The 19003-nt window shown below is 40.2% G+C and overlaps 1 protein-coding gene across 2 annotated transcripts in view; it reads left to right on the top strand.

Annotated features, from left to right (window-relative positions):
* The window catches only part of LOC124124878, an 87882-nt gene extending 71918 nt beyond the window's left edge, over positions 1–15964 (top strand). For both annotated transcript variants that reach the window (XM_046488167.2, XM_046488166.2), the window contains 8 exons: positions 1533–1541; positions 2396–2398; positions 3414–3422; positions 5903–5914; positions 6152–6166; positions 6899–6922; positions 8882–9052; positions 14805–15964. In XM_046488167.2, coding sequence (XP_046344123.1) covers positions 1533–1541; positions 2396–2398; positions 3414–3422; positions 5903–5914; positions 6152–6166; positions 6899–6922; positions 8882–9049 — 240 coding nt within the window. In that variant the 3' untranslated portion in view covers positions 9050–9052; positions 14805–15964. The remainder of the gene's footprint in view (positions 1–1532; positions 1542–2395; positions 2399–3413; positions 3423–5902; positions 5915–6151; positions 6167–6898; positions 6923–8881; positions 9053–14804) is intronic.
* The last annotated feature ends 3039 nt before the right edge of the window (positions 15965–19003 follow it).

Genomic DNA, 19003 nt, shown 5'->3' with positions numbered 1-19003 from the left:
TATTCACTTTCTTGTATGTATATATATAAGAAGAGTGAGTGAGTGAGTGTGAGTGAGTGTGAGTGAGTGAGTGAGTGAGTGAGTGAGTGAGTCACTTTTAGCAATATTAAGCAATATTCCAGAAATATCACTGCGGGGGACACCAGTAATGAGTTTCGCTCACTGCATCCGTGTGAGGAATCGAACCCGGGGTTCTCGGCGTGACAATCGAACGCTTTAACCACTAAGCTACCCCCAATTAGCCGGTGGTTAAAGCGTTCGCTCGTCGCGCCGAAGACCCGCCCAATATATTATATATATAGGGCGGTTGGGGGTATCAATAATCTGTAATGTGTTGAGTTCACAGTCTGAAAATGAAAATGTAAGAATGTCAGATATATCTCCGAGAATTTGGTAGTGTCACGTTATGGTATCCATTAGATGAGAAATGTCACGTTCTAGTATAACAAGGCTTGGGTGTCACATTCTAGAATGTATTAGGAAAGAAAACAAATTACAAGGTAGGTGCTCCTGCGACGATGACAGTTGTCCTCTCCTCAGATTCATCACCTTGTGTTATATGTCTGTGTGCATCCTCCGTATACCACCTCGCATGCTGTCACCAATAGGATCATATTACATATCACGTGTATTTTCTGCACAATTATTAACAACTGTTTTATCTATACCAACCACTGCCGGATGAATATACATCTAATAGCAATCTCATTAAAATCAGATCTTAGTTCTCGCTACCGCTAAACAAAGATCTGAGGACATCCCATTACGGGTCACGCCAGACCGACCTTGCGCGAACTTTGACCGACCAATGGAATGACCAATTAGAAGGCAGCTTTCTCGTGCTTTACGGCACTAATTTCAAATTGGCGACTACGCTTCGAAACATATTTTGACAAATTCTCGATTACAAATTTGAAACCTGAACAAAAGAACATTCTGGAATGGCTAATAGATGGTCTAGATTGTATGGATTCAATCGTTAAACCCGTAACTATCGTTCGGAATACCCCGTGTTAAAGTTTTCGAGGTTGTATGATTAGAACTCACATTCCGACTGTCACTTTCATGATCTGGTAAGCGACGCTCTTATTGGTCGGATGAAAGGTCGTTCTGACGTGACCCCTAATGGGATGTCTTCAGATCTTTGTTTAGCGATAGCGAGAGGTAAGATCTGATTTTAATGAGATTGATCTGATAGCTTCCTTAGGAAAAACGTTGTACATTATTTTTATCAAGTCTACAATCAAGTTGTGGTATTAATTTCAAATGAAATGTTGAAAATGTTGTGTTGTGATGGATTATTAAGAAATTGTACAAGCCATGTTATTACATATTGATAACGTTAAAGCCATGAAAATTATATGAATATTACCAAACTGTCATTTATTGCTTATTATAACGAGAAATGATTGCTATGACGTTTGTACGCATGGTGTTAAGTAGATTATATTGAAATGTATCTGTCATTATTTCTGCTTAACATATTATTATGCTTCTTTTTCAACTTTCGTCATCGATGTGTGATCATGCAGGGTTTAAGGGTAAGTATTTAGATTTGAAATACATGTAAATTTTTAAGACACAAAAAGCGGTTTGAATAATAGAGATACCTTGTTTAATACTTTACTATTAAGATAATGACTATATGACTATATATTAGCCAAATTCTACAAATAATACATGACTCTATCTGATTTGTTTCGTAACAAATGTTTCAAAAGTTCCCACAATGATTTGCACAACTACATACATTTACAACCAACCAACTGAAGCTTTAACACTGAGTGAGTGAGTGAGTGAGTGAGTGAGTTTTTACTCCGCTTTTAGCAATGTTCCGGCAATTTCACGGCGGGGAAACACCAAAATTAGGCTTGACACATGGTACCCATGTGGGAATCGAACCCGGGTTTTCGCTTGACGCGCGAACACTTTGACCACTACCGCTCGAAGCTTTAAGAGCGATTATGTGGGCACAGATGGCTAACTTATCTACCGCCGCATACCGTTATACAGTGTTATGACCCTCATGATCCACTGGTTGTGGGTTCGAATCCCACATTGGCCCCGACTATGATCCTCCTTGTTTGTCAGCACCACATCCGTGGTTATCCTGGGATTCACCAAATTTGAAAACATTAACATTCCAGCCAGTCTCACCTTGTGCTTTCCAGACATATTACACAGACAGACCGCAATATAACCGAAATAATGTTCAAAGCGGCGTTAAACCTATTTTTACAAAATTCAATATTTTTTAAGTATATGTAATAATTCTATTTATTTCTCAATGTATTGTCGGGTAACTAGTACTGTAGCTTCCGTTGTCAATGTATGATTAAAGCGACCATTTCTTTAATATCGATACAATTTGTTTTCTTTCCTCATGCGTGATCAGCTGGTGAGTATGACGTCAATACAATTAACCCAATGCCCCGTGTATCAAACAACTAGATCTGAGTACAAAGAGCAGTGTTATTTACCGTTACTTTTTTACATTATATATAGACGTCGGTTTTCCCTTTCGTCTCAAATGTCCGTGTTGAGACTGGTCCACGTAACTGCAACAGCTGCTGTTAACAGACCAATTACGAAGTAAAAAGTGCTTGAATTTTAAATTGTTTTACGTCAAACAAAAAGTAGACAGAATAGTCTGACTTGAATAAAACCAGTGATTGTATAGCAAGACCTTGTGAAGATTGTTCACATGACCTACCATGTGTTTCTCCGTCATGTATGTTGCGAGGCGACACTGATTGCACTTGTAACTGATTCAATGATTATCCGTTGTTATAACAAAGGCACGATACCTTAGATAAAATGTATTTGAAACCTCAGATATTCCGACTTGCCCCCCCAAGAGCCAATTATAACATTTCAAACATATCTGAAAACCATCTAAAAATGACTATCATCATATGTGATATTTTAGATAAGTGAAGATAAAGCTTGAGATTCGTTTTGAAATGTTTTTGTCGCTCTTGTTAACAGCATGTCAACGTATATGAAATCCATCTTGACAGAAAATATCTTCATATGTGTTACGTGGCTTAGTAGTATAATTCATCATAAAAATCAATTTAAGAGAAAATGTTATCGTATGTGATATCCACATTTACAGCATATCAAATTGTATTTTAAGAGCAAGTCATTTTTTATGTTTTTGTATATTATTATTTTACAAGTTATCATATGTGGAATCTATCATAAGGCATATGGCATGACAACAAATGAAGGTTTGAAGAAGCGTTATGAGATATGACATGTTATCACTATCTTTACCTATAATGCATTGGTATTATGCTATAACCAGCTTGGTGGGCATTTTGATCAGTGGGTAATGTCATGTCACACATTGATAGTTCATCCCGAGGGTAATTCCGACTTTGTTTCTTCCACTTGCTTCTTGGATGCAGATGTGCCAGGTACGTCTCAAGATGCTGTGTGTATGATGTTACGTGACTACAAAGTAATTGTTTCACCGGATGTCATCTTCGGTGACAAGTTAACGATATTGACTTCGTTCTTGATTAACTTATAGGATATTAATCGTAAAATAATTTTGGCTTTTAGCTCATACAATCACAGTATGGAGCATATTGTGTAAGGCTTCTTTGATTATAATGGCGATGTCGTATTGTGTAGACATTGATCCCGTCCATCCATACATCCGTTCGTGTATTATTTGTGTGTCTTTGCGTTGGTCAGTCACTATCATATGTCATACATTGTTTCCTGATAAACGCCAAAACCGTTTAACAAGATCGTCCTCCAAGTTTGTCCATGTCAACCAAGGGCTAAGTATGTTTCACTTTGAAATTCTTCAAATCCTACGAGTGAGTGAGTATGGTTTTACGTCGCTTTTAGCAATATTCCAGTAATATTAAAGCGGGGGACACCAGAAATGGGCTTCACACATTGTACCCATATGTGGAATAGAACCCGGGTCTTCGGCGTGACGAGCGAACGCTTTAACCACTAGGCTACCCTACCGCCCCTTAAATCCTACGAACAAAATGCCAAATATATTACATGTATATAATAATATACAAATACAATTTTTATGCCGAATAGGTTTCGATTCCGGGGCCCATTATGTTCGCCTGTATGTAAATAAGACTCTTTTTTAGGTTTTGTATACCATTTTCCAAATTGAAATTGTGATGGAAGCAATACTTAGAGCCAGTCCAAACAGACCACTAGAATTTCCGTGAAACTATTATTTGCTTTGTCATAAGATCGGCATCCATCAGAAACAAGTAATTTGAAGAAAAACTAACGGCTTACTCCCCCTTATATATATATAAAGATGCGAGATCCACTGGTGAGAGTAGCACATATACGATTAAGAAATCCACGCAATAATGACACGACACGAATTGTTCCCCTACTCACAAAGTTGATCCACCTTTAATGACTGTGGAAATGGTTGCAATGCTCGACGTATTGACCAAGGGTGGAAATACATGGCGCCATCATCAGCACAGACACAGTAACGTAGACCTCCGACAAGGACTGACAGACATCAGACAAATTATTTCTCTAAACCTGATACTTTGTCTGACCTTCCGTTCGTCAGTCATTTCCTGTCAGGAACTCGACCGTGATTCGAAAACATGATACTTACCAGCTTTACGACATTCTGCTTTTCTAATGATGTAAATGGTGTTGTCTGTTATTTGAAAGTACAAGCCTTTTAATGTTGTAAATTCAGCGTCTCTAATTCTTCATAGAAAGCGGGAGACACGGGGGGGGGGGGGGGGGGGGGGGGGGGGGGGGCAGTCGTCTGAGGCGCCGCGATTCGCTGTGCAGAGTTGCGTCACTTGGGCACGCCTGAAACCTATGACTGTGGGTTCGAATCCCGGTTCGCCCCAATTATGTTTCTAGGTTTGTCAGCGCCATACCCGTGCTCGTGGGTTTCACCGAAGTGTTTAAACAACGTCTGACACCTGCATCACTTCGGGCTTTCCACCCACATTAAGCTGACACGCCGTGATATAACTGGAATAACGTTAAAAGCGGTGTTTAACCCAACTCACTCACTCACTTCATAGAAAGCTGATGTAAAGTGCGCAGAATTTCTGCACATATTTAATTGATTTATTAATTTCATTCTAAAAGCATTATTCAACAAGACAAGAGACTGAAGTACACCAAAAATGAATATTCTACAAAACTATCAATTACAATAGAAGTTAAGAAGCCATATATTCCTTTTTCGTGCGTAAAAGTATTAATAGTGTTGACCGAAATTATTAGGTATAAATTATTAGTATAAGTGATAAAAGTGAAGATAGAGTACATGCATTGGATCTAATCCCCTTCTCAAAAAAAACAACCTACTTTTGAAGAATTAATTATAAAATGAGCTACTATAAACCGTTTGCAACGTTTATTGCAATTATCAACATCTCGGGTCATATTTACGGCTGATTATTTTTCAAACTTGAATCCTATGATAGAGACGGTTACAGTGATGCGGCAGAAACCGACGGGCATGTGGGCAATTGATGAGGATGTGACGGATTTGTATATACGATTGATTGCCGCTGGCTGCTGGATTTAAGGCGCTTTAAATGCTGAAAAGGGCATCATGTACAGGTCAAATTTAATGAATGGTCACATTGTGCCCCAGTTGTTTTGCTGTGTCACTAGATCTGGTTTCATGACGTACTGGAATAACTACATAGCATCATTTCGCAGACATGTTAAACATTATGTTTTTTGGTTGTTTATAAGGGTCCACGGGTTCCACGTAATTCATATCAGCTCATGGCTGGAAGGTTACGGCGAATAATAGCATTGATTTTTATCCTTCCTTGTTCATTATCTGTAAGTTTGATTATCATTGATTTTACTAATGTAATTTGCGGCTCATTCTTTACTGTTGTTTTCAATCCTACAGGCACACCCTCGGGTAAGTTGAATCTTCGTCACAATTTAATGATTCAAAGTCACTATATTTAGATTCTAAGTTAATGCAGCATGCACTTACCATTGGGATGAATTCTGCGCAGTGCATTTAGAAACAAAAAGAATTTGTAGAGTACATGTGAATGGACTGTACTGTTAAGGATATTGTAATTATGTTATGATTTACCAAGGAGGGTTTGGTTCATATTGCAATATTGAGCAACGTTATTTCTCGTTACAGAATTGTCCAGACGGAGTAAGTATGAATTGATATTTTGTTGGGAACGTTCGTTATCCAAATGAGGTGATCAAATAGTGAGTGAGTGAGTGAGTGAGTGAGTGAGTGAGTGAGTTAACGCCGCTTTCAACATTAATTCTGTTATATCACGGCGTGTCAGTTTGATGTTGGAGCAAAGCCAAAATGGAAACAGGTCTAAGACGACTTCTTTGAGAGGCATTAGAAGTTGGAGTACTATGTAAGGATAAGATATATGGGTGAACAGCTTCTTTATAACAATTGGGAGCGACGTTTCGGTGTAGTTTCCAACATCGTTGCTTACTTGATCACTTGCTTGATAACGGTGTTAGAACCTTCACCGAAACGTTGCACCTAAATGTAATAATGAGGTTTTTTGTCCATATATCTTATCCTTGCTTAGGTCTAAGACGTGTACCACTTTTGTGACACCCAAAATCACGGGTTGGTGATGACAAACCTGGACGCATGACCAGGACGAAGCTAGGTTCCAACGATCATCGGTGTCTGGCACACCTAAGGGACGGAACTCTTCACAGCGGGTTGGGGCGCATTAGACGACAGGGCCACTCGTGCTCCCGATTCAATAAAATACAGTATCTTTGTCAATCATCAGTGCAGTGTAATAAAATCAGTACCTTTGTGAATTAACGTTTGCAGGATTTTTGTAGACCAACTTAATTCTTTGTCATGAATATAACTATTAACTTATTATCAAATCTCCTTTTTCAGTTTCGTAAAAGAAATTATGTACAGGTATGTAACCCGGGGTATTTTTTCTTTAAAAAACTACAGTGTTGTTTAACTTCTATGGTGCATTAGGAGACCAGTGTTTTCAATGCAGAGCTAGGTTACCTGATATCATAACCACGCTAATTTAATTTGGGTTCCGGACACGAGGTTCAAAATGTGAAAATTGAATTTGTGTGTTCAGCCAAAAATGTACTGCCACACATACTTAATATTAATATTAATATCAATATCCCATACTTAATATTAATATTAATATTAATATCCCTTCTGACAATCTGGTTGATCCAGAAGACTGCAGTAGTTCTCGGTGGGTTCGACAACGCAGCGCTTCCTGGGAGAAGTTCCTTTCGGTGTCTGAGCTGCGTGTAGAAGGGGCAAGGGCCCTGAGCTGATGATGAGCCTAACCAGCTTGACCGTGCCAGTATCACCCAAACCCTCTTTTTTATTATTTTAATCTGTAAATAATAAGAAGAAGAATACACACTCACATTCTCCTTCTCTGACGGCTATTTATGGATATACAGAGGCATATATATATATATACCAAGCGTATTTTATTAATAGGTTAGATTTATTAACACTACTCTTCCGACATTTAAACTAATAGTAACACTATCGGTTCTTTCAACTCTTGTTGTTCAATCCGTCGTTTGACTATCGTGTCTAATATAGTTAACTATATTGTATATTGTATATTGACACCAGCCGTATAGTCTCGTATAATTTGATACATTGAAAGTAATTTGGACAGTTGACTTTGCCACGTTCAAAGTACAAGTTAGAAGACAAGAAAAGTTCATTTGTCCTTGTGTCTTCATAGACTCATATAACGTCATACACTTCATTCAAATAGTTACACACACGCGTGCATGGCATTAATAAACCTTAAATATAAAACGTCAACGCCAGAGAATAACCAGCCTCAACTATCTGCCGGAACAGATTCCATTGGGTACAAAAGGCAAACTAGTGGAGAAAGTAATATGAATGGATCACTGAAAATCAGTCATGAAACCAGGTGTTCGCGAAAAGGGTTAGCATATCCTGCTCTAAAGGTAGCACCCCCCACTCACACAATTCATATAAAAAAGTAAGTGTTTGTTTGTTGCCTCCAGCCGCAATGCACCTGACCTGCCACACGACGGTGGCCTCTTGACCAGACACACCAGTGATGGACAAGACAATTCATTGACACAATAGCACATTTACTGATTTTGTTGAAACTAAAAATTATAGATTGATCACAAGGATCAGTAAATGACGTCATTTTCAACCAGAAACCAGGGCCCACTTGCACAAAGCGATCTTAGCGCTACGACTATTGTAAGTCAATGTTAAAGTATGGGAGTTACGATGACCTTTGCGCTAAGATCGCTTTGTGCAAGTGAGCCCAGTATACATTGAAAGAAAAACGGTTGTGTCGTTCGTTACACAGTCACAGTCCTGTTTGCGAACACCTGGTGTCATTACTGATGTTTAGTGATCCATTTAAATAGTTTTCATTGCTGTTTTGCCTTTTCCGGCCAGTGGGGAGTGGTTCGCCAGATGGTCGAACCTCATAGTTCCCTGGCGCTGACGTGTCATACTTATATATTTTATAAGGAACACAGAAACGCCAATCTGGTCTCTCACCTTAAAGAACTTAACTAGGGCATGCTTGGTAATATGATTTACAAGAACAATCTACCAATGTTTGACATGGGCGACTAATTAGTTAGAGTTGGTACACATATGTACCGCCGCTGTCTCGTGCCCTTTGCATTTCCAGGTCTAGACGTCGTAATTAGTGCTCTGTACGTGAAGCATTGTTTCAATAAACTGAGGTCACCAAATATTACTGGACTGAGCCCAACTTGTAGAAGCTTATAAGCCGTCACGCGTTGTTGAAATACACTGAACAAACTTGCTAGGCAAGTAAGTCATCCCGGGCCGTTCTTTAACCTCCATTCACTATATTGACAGAATATAGAGACACCTAGCAGTCATGAGAGCCCCGAGTCAATAGTGAAACAGTTGCAGGACATCATCAACTGGAGACATCGGGTGATGAGGCGGAAGATGATGGCCGAGTCCCAGAGCGACAGGATATTCGATATGATCAAGGCGCGGTCACTCTCCCGGAGGAAGTAAGAGGTGAGACACAATGTTTTTAGGGGTTTGTCTTTTTGGAGGGTGGGCATGGGGGATTTAACCTAAAAAAATTATTTTAAAAATTCATTTAAATTATATGTATATATATGTTTTGTTTTTCAATACTTTGTCCCAGAAAATAGAAACGAATGAATTTTCCTCTGATTTTACACACAAAAATGAATTTTTCGCTGGACAGGCTAGTTGTCCAAAACAAATGTGTTGTGAATAAACATACAAAAAGGTTCGTCTCCTGCTCTCAGAGGACAAACTGTATGTCTTGAAGCTGTGAGCAAAAATACCCGGTCTCAAAACTCCCAGACCTGTTAAATTTAAGTTTCTTACATAATTCAGTAGGTTTCGTCATGTTCATATGTATGTATGTAACTGCGAATCACACAGTGTTAAACTTCATAGTTTAACACTGTGTGATTCGCAGTGACATTCATACATGGCTACGCGTGCCAAGGATGAACTATTTCCTCAAGATGATAATAGCTTGGCTTCCTCAACCCATTATCATCCTTTTGCAATAAGACAACCCTACATTGATGACACGTGACGTAATATATTCATGTGTAAATCAAACGTCAAGATACAAACCTGACAATTATGTCCTGTACGTTATATTGTACACGAACCACAGATAGTGTACTAACCAAATTGACAGGGACTTAATATGGTTTAGGATATGACAACCTCTTAGTGTTGTTACTAAACATAATCGTTCCTGAAGTTACGAATCCTTCTAAACTCTTAAATAGACTATCAAAGACTTGTAGTGAGTGTGTGAGTGAGTATGGTTTTACACCGCTTTCAGCAATATTCCAGCAATATCACGGTGAGGGACACCAGAAATGGGCTCCACACATTGTACCCATGTGGGGAATCGAACCCGGGTCTTCGGCATGACGAACGAACGCGTTAAGCACGAGGCTACCCCATCGCCCCCAAGGACTTGTAACGCGAAGTACAGGGTGTGATTGTTCCACCAGTGCTGACAGATTTGATGGTTGGGTGGAACTTTTTAACTTTACTCTATAAGAAAAGCGACAAGACCCTTCCCATAGCCACGAGGAATCCCTGACAAGAGCAGAGTTGATTGCACGATGCCGACCGTATCGTGATCATCCCACATGTCCATTTGACCCACAGCTCGCATTCCTCCCTTTAACCACTGGAAGCTTTGGACAACATGAAGTCGAGAACTATGCCTACAATTCGTTATAAGGGTAGATTGTATGCTCCGCATGGCGTTGAGAATGAAATATGAACGTCCACCGATCCAATGACTGACCACTAATAATGTATCACCATGAGCATTCACTGAGAGCCAATAAACCTGACGCATTAGAAATGGACTTTGAGAAAAGCATTTGATATAATTTAATGTGAGCAAGTCTTCCACAAAGTAAGGGTGTCCATGTGGTCATTTTGTGCCCTTAGTCCTAATTCATAGCTTTTGACGTAAGTTAACTTCCTAGAATGTGTACGTCGTTTAAATAAGTTTCCGTTAATCCGTTGATCCCTCCTTAAATACCCCGAGCTCCGCAGGCATAAAAGTGATCCGGACCTGTAGAACCTGTAGACCTGTACATGAATATGCATCACCCCAACCCCTGGTGTCACTGGAACGTTCATCGCACGACGGGGAGCGGTCGGGTAGCCTAGTTGTTAAGGCTTTCGCTCGTCACGCCGAAGACCCGGGTTCGATTCCCGACATGGGTACAATGTTTGAAGCCTATTTCTGGTGTCCCCTGCCGTGACATTGCTGGAATATTGCTGAAAGCGGCGTCAAACCATAACCACTCACTCGTGCCATGGCCATATTAATGTTGTATTCTGCAGTTCCCCGTGGAGATCCATCTGCAGACAGGTCCATTAAAAGCTAATAAAGTTTTTACAGCTTTGCAAAAACCCTATCAGACAAGCCAATTTGCGTCTATTTCTGGACTGCTTTATGTGTACATATACATTATTTATGATTTTTAACGCAAATTAAATCTTTTTAAAAACGCATCTTATTTTTTCTCTTAAGATAATTATTGTATCGAGGCCAGGCGTAAAGACAGTTCTATATTTAACGGCTTTTAAATCAAGGGGATCTCACTCACAAAAAAACGTTTCAGACAACAATAAAAAGACATGCACATCGCATCGGTTCCCCCATTTATGTAATCCAATAATCAAACAATGTACTTTACGTGATAACAAGAGCCATTTTCGACATGTCAACATCTTCAACTAGTCATTAATCATACCCTATACCTAACAGTCTACCGAAACGCCACACAGCTAGAGGGCAAGACAGATCGTGTTGATAATCACAAGAAGTACCTGATATTTTGAGTCCTTCATTGATCGTTTATAGACCAGGAGGTGGTTCTGTAACGTAATCCACGTGGCTTTTGAGGTGCAATGTAAACGAAGATGTTAGCAAATTAAACATCATGGATCACGTAAACTGTTTGTATGAAGAAATTAGATTTGTGAAATCTCTTCATTGCGGTAGATTGTCCCACAAGGGATATTTGGACTAGCGCAGGGAAATAGACTCTGTGTTTGTGATGCTGGACGATTGGAGACGACTTGTTGAATTTAAACCTTTTTTCACTTAGTTATTATCTGGTCAAACATTTCAACTGAAACTACACACAGACTGTCTCCAAAGAACGTTGCTGTTGGCGCTTTCTGTTTACTAAATAATTGTTCAGACAGTTAAGTTAAGATATTTACCTTGGAGCATTGTACCCCCAGCGACGTGTTTCTCTCCCACTGCATCTCTGACGTGATGCGGCCAATGATGAGGCACCCAAAGACATGATATAACTTAATGTTTAATTCTTTTGAATATTCCATAATGTTTTGAATGGATTAGAAAGATCCAATTAAACTCGTTAAAAGTATTTTACAAGAGATGTGATGATTTCTGTTTAACGCCGCACTCAGCAATAGTCCAGCTATATGACGGCAGTGTGTAAATAATCGAGTCTCGACCAGACAATCCATTGATTGACATCATTAGCATAGATCCACGCGATTGGGATACGATGACTGCATCAACCAAGTCAGCAAGGCTGACCACCCGATCCCGTTAGTCGCCTCTTACGATAAGCATAATCGCTTGTTACAGAAAACATGGGTTGCTGAAGACCTATTCTACACCGGATCTTCACGGGTCATTTTACAACAGATAATCACTGTGAATAGAATAAGCTATTCCTACGAATAAAACGAAATCTGAGTCTGGAAGTATGACTGTACCTAACCAACATGAGATATATCTTCTTACAACCCAAACTCAGATTGTGTTCCATATTTTTATTTCATCTATAAAAAGCTTAGAATGGTAAAAAAAACAATTAAATTATGTTTTTCTGTCCCAAAAAATGCATGTTTGTGAGATTTACATTGGTGTACAGGGGTAATATTGTTTGTTACCCGTTTTAGTCTTTTTTCCTCAAGTCTGAAACCCCTTGGGATTCAAAATTTAATTAACACTCCCGGACAAAATACGAACTGAATGCATCTCTGTCCAACCTCTATCCGGGAGATGCATTGAGCTTCGACACGATCAAAATTCTAAAAAGTTACTTGTTGAAAGAAATATGTGTCTTGGGGTTTAATTGGATTTTCGTAATTGGTTTCATCACTTTGTGCTACCCTTTCAAAATATTATTGGCTGGACGGAAAAGTTCAAATATACATATTTTATTACAATGTCTCCTCTTACAGAAAGTTCATGTATGTAGTTAAATTTCTAATCAGGGGCACATTGGGCATCCAATTAAATTTGATCATCGCCGTATTCCCATTCCATAATGATTTGAACAGAAGCCAAAAATATACTGAACATGTCAACGTAGAGATATAATTTGATAAACGCAGTCAGTATCATTCTCATTAAAATCACATTACTCCGATATGGTGCCTTTCCGTGTGAAGATCAGGAGACACCTATCGGAGGTCGAATCGAGGAACTTTCTGATCAGTCTAGAGTCTACGCTTCTAACTTCTCTGTACGAGTGTGACCGCCTCCGTGGTCTAGTGGTAGAGCGTCCTCCCGGAGCCCGGAAGGTCCGGGGTTCGATCCACGCCCCGTCATACCAAAAGACGTTAAAAAATGGTACTTGTTGTTACCCTGTCTGGCACTCGGCATTAAGGGGCTAAAACAAGGACTGGTCAGCTCGGAGTCAGTATACTGTGTCTGAGTGGGGTATTCATGGTATCTCAGTGTGCTAGCACTATAAATCGGCATCAGTCCGGACTAGAACAAGCAGCCACACAAACACACACACGTACATGCACGTCGCTATATAAGTGCAATAATCTTGGACGCGACCTTAAACCCCATTTCACCTCACCTCACCTCTGTACGAGTGAACGAAGCATTCAGACAAACGTATCTGATTCTTTATCTCGAAAACTAATATAATCGTTCAAAGTTTCTATTATTTGCGGATATAAGAGTCAAAATAGGGATGACAATTATATGAATATATCAATGAAAGTCATTGATGACGCGATGACGCGAAATGTGTAAGCATATTATGCTCTACGGTAGCACCCGCCACTCCATTCGTCACCACTCGCCCCTTTACGTAACCTGCAAGAAGACTTCGTGCCCCTATCGATGAATCATTCGTGACCAACTCGTGTTATTCAGGGACAAGCCGAAAAGCGACTCGTGCCCCGGTCATGGCCATTTTTGCGACCGGGCTCCGTCTTAGCGCAAAGGGGCATACCTAAAACAATTGTCAACTCGTTGCGTAATGGTTCACATATATATCGCCATATATTATATATATTCAGATGCAATTTTAAGCATATCTGGACATGCGGAATTATACAGTATAATTGAACACATTTAACTGTGCCTTGGGTGTAGTTTTAGATGCAAGACATATGTGTAATCAAACATCATTTCTGAGGGATTCTTTGACGAAGAACTTGAAACAATACGAGCATTCTGATTGGTTTGTCGTATTTTCGCACATAACATTCATCGACAGGGGGACGAGTCTTCTTGCCGGTTACGGAAAGGGGCGAGTGGTGACGAATGTCGATGAATGTTAAGTGCGAAAATACGACAAACCAATCAGAATGCGCGTATGATTTCAAGTTCTTCATCAAAGAATCCCTCAGAAATAATGTTTGATTACACATATGTCTTGCATCTAAAAGTATACCCAAGACACAGTTACATGTGTTCAATCATACTGTATAAATCCGCATGTCCCGGTGCACTTTAATTTGAATCTGAAATATATATAATATATGGGGAAATATATGTGAACCATTACGCAACGAGTTGACAATTGTTCTAGGTATGCCCGTTTGCGCTAAGACGGAACCCAGTCGCAAAAATTGCCATGAGAGGGACACGAGTCGCTATTCGGCTTGTCCCGGAATAACACGAGTTGGTCACGAATGCCGCCACTCAAGCATTTTGCATAAAAATGTACGAGTAGTGTTGGTTATCAAAAGCCTCACCAAGCAATACTCCTGTCATACAACAGTGGCATATAAACAACAGGACCATAACGAAATGAATCCGAGTTGTTTTAGAAAGCTGACATTTTGATTGGCTCAAGAATTAACGTATCCTTCATTTAGATTTGGCGGTCAAAGTTCGCACATAGTTCACCTTCTTATGAATGTGTCCACAATTCTTGATGCAAAGAGGTATCATATCCGATTAAAAGATTCCATTTTAATGAGATTGCATTTCATTAAATCGCTTTTCTTGTTTCAGGTCAGACTGACCCCTGACCCCTGACCCCTGACTTCCAGGATCTGCCGGCAGGCTGTGACCACGTCACGTGACAACCATCCCTCCAGACGTATCTGAGCACTTTCAGACTAACTTCCCAAGACTCCACAAACTACATATTTTCAAACTTTCAACATATATATTCTTCTTCGAGGTGGCAGGCAAGAGTGTTAGCCTAATATCAGCCCAAAGATAGATATACATCCGATTATAACTAAACAAGGCGGACGGCATTCAGATTACTTCGCGGAAGACGATGTAATGTCTGTGCACCCATGGGATGAAGAGAATTCGGACTCGATAAGCCATTGTACAGCTGTAATGTTTAAGAAAAAATTTTTGCAATTATGAAAAAAAGAAGCAAGTATAATAAGTTTGTTCAAGAGTATGAGCCAGCGTGACGGATATTGAAGAACTGCAATTGGAAGACCACTGTCTACCAGAATATACCGTCATGACCTCCAAGAATACACCCGCACGTTCTCTGTTATTCAATACTCAGCTCTAACATTAATGCATTGAATGTATGGATTAAATTCTGTGAAGTTCTATCAGTACTAGTGTACAATTCAGTCGCTGTTTACATTGTCAAAGTATATTTTTGTGATGTGTACAAAGAATTATTCAGTTCAAATAGGTTGTGTCCAATTAAATTGTTTGACGTCATCTCCATATTTAAAAAAGCATTTGCAGAAAACATTAGATGAAAAGGTTCCCTGAAGCTGATATTCGATAATGTAAAATTTAAAGGACCACTTTGTTTTCCTTATATTTATAACTGATAATAGAATATTTAATCGTCCATTTGTCTTATACGTATTTTGTATATTTTCAGCCGAAACACACAATGATAGTTTGATATTTCAGACTTTTGATTAAGTGGAGGCATTGAATAATTAATATTTCATAATCGATTATTTTTTAGACGTTCGATTTAACAATATATAAAAACTTGGAACTGGCGGTACTAAAAGTGAATGAGTGGTAATTGACACAACCTGTTTACCAGAACATAGATACCAGAAGATTTCCTCATTAAAAGTCTGATTCAAATTAACAAAATCATGTTAAAATCAATTTGTTAATGAAATTGTTGAATAATTCAAACACAGTTGCAATAAAGTTTAAGTTAAGCAATCTCAGCATGTGTTCCAAGGCTATATGTTACACTTTAGCAAGACAGAAACAAGATGTGCATACAGTCTCCAACTGATGTTCATTGATGCTAACAAAAGCCATTTTAGTCAGTGGCAATTTCTCTTATATTTAAAACGGAGAGAGAGAGAGAGACAGAGACAGAGACAGAGAGACTGATCGTAAATAAAGCGACAAAACCCTTTTCATATCCAATAGAAATTCCGAATAAAGCAGAGTCGATTTTACTATTTCGACTACATCATGTCTACGAATCACTATCAAATGACAATGATACCAGGTGTTGCGAAAAGGTGAGCGTATCCTGCCCCACCGGTGGCACCCGTCACAAACACATGCAAAGGCAAGTCAATTGTTCACCTGAAATAAACACGGGAACATGTGGTACAAGTCAAAATAGGGAATTGCATCGGACATCATTTTTGTCACTGATGCGTCAGATTTGGAAAGGTCCTCGCCATGTCTACCTTAAAACGGCGACTGCCTCCGTGGTCTAGTGGTAGAGCGTCCGCCCGGAGAGCGGAAGGTCCGGGGTTCGATCCCCGGCCGCGTTATACCAAAAGACGTTAAAAGATGATACTTGTTGTTACCCTGTCTGGCGCTCGGCTTTAAGGGGCTAAAACAAGGACTGGTCGGCTCGGAGTCAGTATACTGTGTCTGAGTGGGGTATTCATGTTAAACTGCGGCATGGTATATCAGTGAGCTAGCACTATGAATCGGCATCAGTCCGGTCTAGTACAAGCAGCCACACCCACACACACACACACACGTGCATGCACGTCGCTATATAAGTGCAATAATCTTGGACGCGACGTTAACCCCCATTTCACCTCACCTACTACACCCATGTATAACTTATGTAGAGTGAACTGTCGATAAGCCAGACTGAACTGATTACTAGTTTACAAATGGTATAACATATTTCTCTGTATTTCTAGGCAGTAGATGGTTAACGTGGATGTTTGATTTGCAAAAATCTTAAAAACAATGAAAACCGTCAGAAGGTGTTCTCTAATCTGCTGGCTTAGTGACAGCTCCGATGCTACAGGAGGTGGTCTAATGGATAAATCGTGAAGCCATTCTTGGTCTAGAAACCTATGGCTTGGTTCGAATCCCAGATACGTCCGGAATATATTTCTAGGTTTGTCAGCACCATTCCGTGCTCGGGGGTTTAACCAACGTGGTAAACGTCTGAGGCCTGCCTCTCTGTGGGCTTTACTCTCAGCCGAACTCAAGCCGAAATGCCGTGATACTGAAGTACTGTTTAAAACAGCCTAAACCAAACTCACTCACTCATTTGCATGTAATCGTATCAATATAACGCAGTAGTTGTGCGTATCATGCACGTGGATATCTCTCCTCCCTTCAACTTCCATTGCGCTAGCTCAAGGCCCCATTAAGTTCAAGGTGATTGTGGTGCACGTTGTAGTTAGTTCAGCCAATTAGCCTGGCACTGGCTAACTGCCTCGATGAACCAGTAATGGCAGGCAAAGCACGGGTCGCTCATCAGACAGAGGGGGCTTGGTCTGCGGCTTCTCAGACCGTGAAGAAACCCAACGAAATACAGAAACAGATCGATACCATGTTCCCGAACAATGCAACGTCTAGAACTCATAGACATTCTGTGAACACGATCTTCATGTGCGATCTTGTGGAGGCATGTTTTATATTAGTATTTCGAGATACATTACCTCCTAATGGGGAGCAGAAGGTCGGTGGTTCCATTCCGAAGGTGCCATACAGAACGATCTTAAAAGATGGTACTTGTTTGGTTCCTTATAAGGGATTGGATTGGATTGGATTGGATTGTTGTTTAACGCCGCACTCAGCAATATTCCAGCTATATGACGGCGGTCTGTAAATAATCGAGTCTGGACAAGACAATCCAGTGATCAATATCATGAGCATCGATCCACGCAATTGGGATCGATGACATGCATCAACCAAGTCAGCGAGCCTGACCACCCGATCCCGTTAGTCGCCTTTTACGACAAGCATAGTCACCTTTTACGGCAAGCATGGGTTGCTGAAGACCTATTCTACCCTGGAATCTTCACGGGTTTCCTTATAAGGGATAAAGCAATCAAGTGCTGTCTCAGAGCGGGATATCCATTTACACCGCAGCGTGATATCTCAGTGGGCTAGCACAATAAAACCGATATTAGTCCACACAAGCAAACACACAGAAACACACACACACAGACGCGCACGTTGCCATAAGTGCAATAATATTTAACGTGGCGTTAAACCTCATCTAACCGCACATAACTTAGGTGAGTGAGTTTGGTTTAACGCCGCTTTTAACAGTATTCCAGTTTACCACCTCGGTGAAACCCACGAGCACGGGTATGGTGCTGACAAACCTAGAAACATGAGGGGGGGGAACCGGGATTCGAACCTACATTCATAGGTTTCTGGCGTGCCCAGGGGACGCAACTCTACACAGCGAATCGCGGCGCCTTAGACGACTGGGCCACCCGTGATCCCTAAAGTCGAATGAAGTGGGGACCAGATGGTCAGGCTTTGTGACGTGGCTCGTTGTGTGTCATCGTGTGATTTCAAACTCTTGTTGGCCTGATCCACACTCGACTATGTACAGGTTTTCGTGATACAGCTGGCATACTGTTGCCTGCGGCGTAAAACAACATTAAGCCAGTGAAAAGTCACTTTACTACGCGTGTCCCCTGTAAGGATGATGCGAAAAGCTTACAGGAAAAATACAATAAACCATTAAATTTTTTGCCGGCCCATGGGCCAAATTATTACGCGATAAAACATGGTTGAATAACGTTACTAGTTATGTCTCATGATATTTGTAGATACACCGTTGTCAATTTGCAAAACAAACGTTTGAGCAAAGGAAACTTTGTTGGACCGTTGCCAAATGCTTTTTAACGCAAACACTTGTTTGAATTATGTTAAATTGTAGCTGAATTATGTGCCCTGATACCTCGAGTTACACCTGTGTGTAACAAAACCAATGTGCAAATGAAACTTTGCTGGCCCCTGGGCCACATGGCTTAAAA

This window comes from Haliotis rufescens, unplaced genomic scaffold, assembly GCF_023055435.1.
Source record: "Haliotis rufescens isolate VD_foot unplaced genomic scaffold, xgHalRufe1.0.p SCAF_6, whole genome shotgun sequence".
NCBI classification, from domain to species: Eukaryota; Metazoa; Mollusca; class Gastropoda; order Lepetellida; family Haliotidae; genus Haliotis; species Haliotis rufescens.
Note: the sequence above shows the minus strand (reverse complement) of the source record. Positions and strands in the feature narration are given on the sequence as shown.